This window comes from Nilaparvata lugens, chromosome 5, assembly GCF_014356525.2.
Source record: "Nilaparvata lugens isolate BPH chromosome 5, ASM1435652v1, whole genome shotgun sequence".
Classification (NCBI taxonomy): domain Eukaryota; kingdom Metazoa; phylum Arthropoda; class Insecta; order Hemiptera; family Delphacidae; genus Nilaparvata; species Nilaparvata lugens.
Genome location: NC_052508.1, coordinates 77,605,837 through 77,611,887, shown reverse-complemented (window position 1 = coordinate 77,611,887; position 6,051 = coordinate 77,605,837). Strand labels below are relative to the sequence as shown.

Here is a 6,051-nt window from a genome sequence, read left to right as displayed (position 1 = left end):
GATAATAGCCATTCGAATTCTCCTGTTCGTTATCAGAAGTCTACTGATATTTATTGATATCATATAATGATTTACATAGTATGATCCATCAATACTGAGGGTTCCTTTTTGTCGATTCTCCTTTATGTTTTCTTCTCATACATAATTATTATCTATTTCAACCGAATACTCTCAGTAATACAACAAGCAAGTGAAACATCTAAAACTGTGGAAATTCCATAATCATTCCTTACAGCTTATACAACAATATTGTGTCAGTGTTATCATGATTTGAAAACGTTTATATTGAAATGTACAGTGAACCATATTCTATTCTGAGTGAACTTAGCCGTATCACGAGCTCGGAAACCAGCCCTTAAATAGAGAATTCTTTCAAATTCAAAGCTTCCAATCTGACTTGAAATGTAGACGATTCTACCTCTCACAATTCAATTATTGTTTTATATATCATATCAATCTTCAACTGCATTAATCAGCTTTAGAATTCAAGCAAGTTTCAAATAATTCTCATCGATTACAGAATACTAATATTATTGAGAGTTCACTTGAAATATTTACATGTAATAATCGAGTGAATTTCGTCAATTCTATGAATTTCAAAACAAACTTCTCATTTGAACATAGCCTACAACTAATCCGAATAGAAAGGGAGATCGCATATAGTATACTCAAGAAATGATCCCTTACTATAATAGACAACTCCTGATACATCATACTCATATTATATCAAGCTCTACAATTATATTATAATACAGTGTGAAGTTATCTTGTTCCTCGAGAATTATTGAAGAGTCTCGTTTTTATAATTTTGATTAGAATTCATCAATCTACATAGAATGAACTCATAATACAAAGCATTCCTCTTCTGCCAACTCTTCTCTATGTTTTCCCTTTCGAACATAATTATTATTTATCTTAAGTGAATACTTTCAGTAATATAACTTTATTACAATCAAGTGAAAAATCTGAAACTGTTGGAATCCCATACTCATTCCTTACAGCTTATACAACAATATTATTGTGTCAGTGTTCCAATAATTTGAAAATTCTTATATTGAAATGAACAGTGAGCCATATCAAAAGTCTCTCTAGAATTCTGAGCACAATCTAAAATAGCCATGTTGCTTCAGATTGTAGAGAGTTCTAGCTCCCCTCCCTTAGTTTTGCTGGAAACATCAAAGGAGAGGTATGAGGTTTTTGAATAATTCTTATGTTTTTGAATAGGGCTTGTTATTGATATCCTGTATCTGTGTCTGTATAACACATGGTGTGGAGAGTGTAGAGAATCCATATAGATCTCGCAGTAGAAGTTATCATTGAATGTATTCATTGACTTGACTATAGACAGTGTTGCCAATTTTCAGTGACTTCCTTTGAAAGAAAAAACCTGTAGACTTCCACTTTCAAAACATAATAGACCAATATGTGAAGATAAATACCGGTTATGTACCCCATTTAGTAGGATATTAACTCAAAAGGCATACTCAGATCACCTCATTTCTTAGGCTACATACTCATGGAGCATACACACTTCAGAGTCCCGTTTAGTAGGTCCAACCGGAAAGAGTGTGTATGAATGTGGCGTGGATCTGGTGGATTTTTCTGTAAGTGTAAGTATGTGAACTCTAGATTCGAAACGGGGTGATTCTGGAAAAAAGTGTGTAAAGTAGTAATTCGGATTCAGAACAGTCCTAGAAGTCGTTTTGAGTGGATGCACACTAAGGTACGAAACGGGCGCACCCCGTCTGGTAACCGCTCCCCGTTTCGTGTCATGCTTGAGCATAATTCTCCCCGTAAGACACCTTTTACACACACACACACACACAACACACACACACACACACACACACACACACACACACACACACACACACACACACACACACACACATAACACACACCCAAATATCATGGTTTTGGAAAACAGTACTTTTCTTACCTATGGTATAGTAATAGGGCGAGGAAAGTAGAAAGGTGAGCTATATTTTTAGAATGTAAGTGAGTAACACCTGAGCTACGTTTCTTCTCTAAATGAACTCATAAACATTTTTCTGACTTCTTAATTTGATTCGAAGACAATGTAATCATTCTAGGCAGGATTCGAACACGACTATGTACTCCAGCTTCTTTGTTACAATTCAAACATTGTCTCAGCACAGCGACTTTAAATGAACATAAAGCAACCTGGAATTGAGGCCAGCTTATAAGCGCTTTTTCGCCAAGTACTACTTTCTCACCCACAAAAGTCTTCAAAATAAACATTTACTTCGCTCGGCTGTTTCAACATGCATTACACGCCTGTTTTATGAGTGGCACATGACTCTCAAAGTTTGTAATGCGTGAAAATTCAAGACAGTGGTGCCGGCAGCTATGCGCTGCTCTATTGTAGAACAAGCTGCAGCCTATATGCGATCCGATCTTGCAGTGCTACGCCAATTTTATGGGCGTAATGAACCTCCCTTATGTGATCACACATTGAATATTCATGGGCAAAGACTCCTTGTTGATAAACTTTCACAGTGGGTGACTTCGATATAAATATGAAGAGGTCGACGCACTAGTCAACGTAAACTACATTCAAAACTGATCTTTCAATAATCCGTTATTCGGAGTTGGTGGTGGAAGGGAATCACGCAAGTAGTTATCAAACTACTTAATTATTAACTGGATACTGTGACAAGATAAAGTAAGTTATTAAAGATTGCTCTTGTCCATACTCAAAAAATCAACAAGAGATCGGTTCACTAGTTGATACATAATATACATGATATCTAGCTATTTCCAATGAGTGTCCTCTATATCTGACGTAAGAATCTAATCAAAATAGAGATTCAAACGTTTAATGAGGGTTTAGATGGATTCAATCGATTTAATTGTATGAATAGGAGCTTAATTATGGCGTAGTCAATAATCTTAGCAGTAGCAGCTACAGCTCTCACTATAGAACGTGGATAATGTTCAAGCCACACCCTGTTCATGTGGTCAATCCTTGGAAGTGGTAATGTTTGGATAGATTTTGATTAGATGATTGCAATAATTATCGTGCTCCAATAAAACCTTGTTGATTTGATGTTCTACATGCACTTATTTATGACTAATTGAAAAGATTCAATCCAATTTCCTCTAATATACTCGTGATTTAGAACAATGTAAACATTACAATTGGATAACAAAAAGTTAATGATTTGATTAATAGACATTCACTGTTGATTATTAGAGGAGCAAAGTATTGATCCTACGATTGATATCGAATCAATATGGAAAGCATTATCCTGAAGGGTATGCGATGCCAAAATAATACTTATTATTCCACAAACTCCTTCAGTAATTTTCGAGTTAGCGACTGATCATTTCAAATGAAGTATCACATTTGAAAAGAAAAATATCATGAGCTTTCCAAAATCATCACTTCTATGCTGAACGCCTCAATTGAGTTTTTTATTTGTATTTCCAATACTCACTGTCATGTATTATCATCCAGAATGAGTATTATCTATTATTCTTAAGAATTTTCGTCTTCATATCATTTCAGTCGAGTTTCAATCGATTTTGCTTATAAGTAGGGCCCTTAACAGTCTCAGAATGTGTTAATTTCGAAATTTTATCCAATGGACGATTAAAAGCCTCAAATGTGTCTTCAAGCTGCTTTGTATGGATGGATTTGAAACCTTTCTATTGAGATAATTGCTGGCTTTCATATGATCAATAATCAATATGCTATTCAAATATTTCATTGTCATACACTACAGCGAAATAATTTTGATATCATGATATCAATCAACCCTCCCATAGAACCCCGTGCCAATTGATGGATTGATACCAGCTATTCTGAAATACAATATCGATTCATTCAGAGCATTCTTCAAGGGGTACTTTGCCATGTCTGCTCCTTAGTTACTCTCAAGGGTGAAAATGAATAGAGGCGTTACCAACCTACTAACACCGGTACACAGTGTTTTGAAGCTTCCGAACTGCGTATTTGAAACCGAGGGAGAAGTCTTAAATTACGGCGACTACACTTGAACAGAATTGTGGCCTACTAAACTGGGTTCCGAAGCGATTTTGCTGCGTCTGCTACACAAAATAACTCTTGGCCGGGTTGGTGGGGCTGGTCCGCGATGAGCCTCTTGGTGCCTATAACAGCTTCACTGACGACTGCTGTTCGCGCAAAACTTTCTGCTTTATGAACCAACATTGCAGCTCTCTGCGAAAAACTAGATCATAATATGTTCAGTAAATTTTCAAGCAGACAGTGATTTGTAACGGTAAATTATTTTTTTGAGATACCCTTCAGAAACTAGTAATTCACAGATTCCCTGAAAACTGGAAATCGGATCATTAATATCTTATGTTATATATACCATGAACGATGCATACTCCATGAGAATTATGGAAATTGAGAATATTTCTGTCATGTACAGTCATTTAGATGAAAGAACATTTGATCAATCTCCAGACAGACATTAATGAGTTTAGAGCTTCCCAAGAGAATGAGGTAGTTGATGTCCAGCTATTTTAGTTATAGGTAGACATTATGAGAGTAATAAACGATGTTGAGTTTTTACAAAGGATGAGAATAACGGGAATCAATAGAGATAGTTTTAGAATATACTATTTTATTTCTATAGTATACTTTTCAATATTGTAATAGTATTATTTGTATAGCATGATTCATTGGCAAACATCGAATGAATACAAACTATGTCTTGAAGTGTTTACTTTCAGCTTCTGTGATGCAGTAGGAATTTGAAAAATCGAAATAGACTGATAACGGACAATAATTTATTATTCGTCAATGGAATTCAATTCCCTAATTCCGTTCTTCAATAATCAGGAATATATAAATGCATAGTGAGAGTTTATTATTTTAGTCTTTCTCACCAGTAAATTAATAATCGATCCAAATGGAATCCTGTGAATAATCTCAAAACAGCTTACAGCTTCAATAATTTATAAGATGAATTTATTCATTATTCCATTTATTTTCAACACCTTCCACTGATGATCTTAATTTTTGAAGAATCTCAATGACTGAACTCGAGGGAGGTAGGGAGGATAGGAGGTAAGGTATGAACGTACGTTTCATCGTGTAAGAGAAAATCAGTACTCGAAAACCTCTTGCCTGCTCTTGACTTGATAATCCTGATTTGCCAGCCACAATGCGAAAATTATATGGTTGACAAGATTTCAAACATGACGCCTTGAGCCGCTGATATATTACGTGTGGGAATAATAATTCGTGAGATGAAGTTGTTGCAGTGATGCGAATAATAGATAAACAGAACTTTTGCAAGTGAGTAAGTTTTGTGGTCTCGTGTTCATTGTATAAACCGGTGTAATTTTCTGAAACTCCAGCCCGAGATACTCGAAAAAGTGATTACGCAGTATAAAATACTTGTTTGTGTACGACGAATCGCGAGTGTATACGCGTAAAAGTCAAACACACACATAAACAAGCTGCAAGTGCCGGAATGAGAAAGTATAAAACGAGCTTTAGAACACTCTCAGATATTAAAGCCATTTATCTTGCAGCAAAGTCTAACACGGGAACATATTTTGATTTAGCCCGCACACGCAGACATGAATCGCTGGCAGAGAGGGTGGAGAGGGGTGGGTTTGAGTCGACTCTTCACTTACACAAGCCAAATGCCTCATGCTTTTGTAGCTGCCACAGCTGATCTCCTTTTTGCCGTTTTCCATTATTTCCTTACCTCTCCTTTCAGAGCCCTTATTCCCATTCCCTTCTTCTTTTCCTTCAACATGCTCTGGTTCCTTTCCTTTTCGGAATGACAGTTTTCCTATTGACTTGGCTTTTGTCATTCTTTCTTTACTCATCTTTTATCTTTTTGACCTTCCTTGGTCAAGCTCTTCCCTTTCAACCCTGGTCCCTCAACCACAAGTTGTGGACAAGGGGCTCTTCTTTCTTTCTTATCCATTTTCTGTCGAAGGCTTTTGGCTGAAACGGTCAACCTATTGCTGACCAACAGCTCCGGGTGGAGGAGTCGGTAATAGTCAGAGCACTTCTTTGCTCTAGTGTTGAGAAATCGGCTC

At 36.3% G+C, this 6,051-nt stretch overlaps 1 protein-coding gene across 1 annotated transcript in view; it reads left to right on the top strand.

Moving 5' to 3' along the window:
* The first annotated feature begins 5,027 nt into the window (after positions 1-5,027).
* Positions 5,028-6,051, top strand: part of LOC120351675 (ABC transporter G family member 23-like) — a 63,419-nt gene continuing 62,395 nt past the window's right edge. The window contains exon 1 of the mRNA XM_039429624.1: positions 5,028-5,062. Coding sequence (XP_039285558.1) covers positions 5,028-5,062 — 35 coding nt within the window. The remainder of the gene's footprint in view (positions 5,063-6,051) is intronic.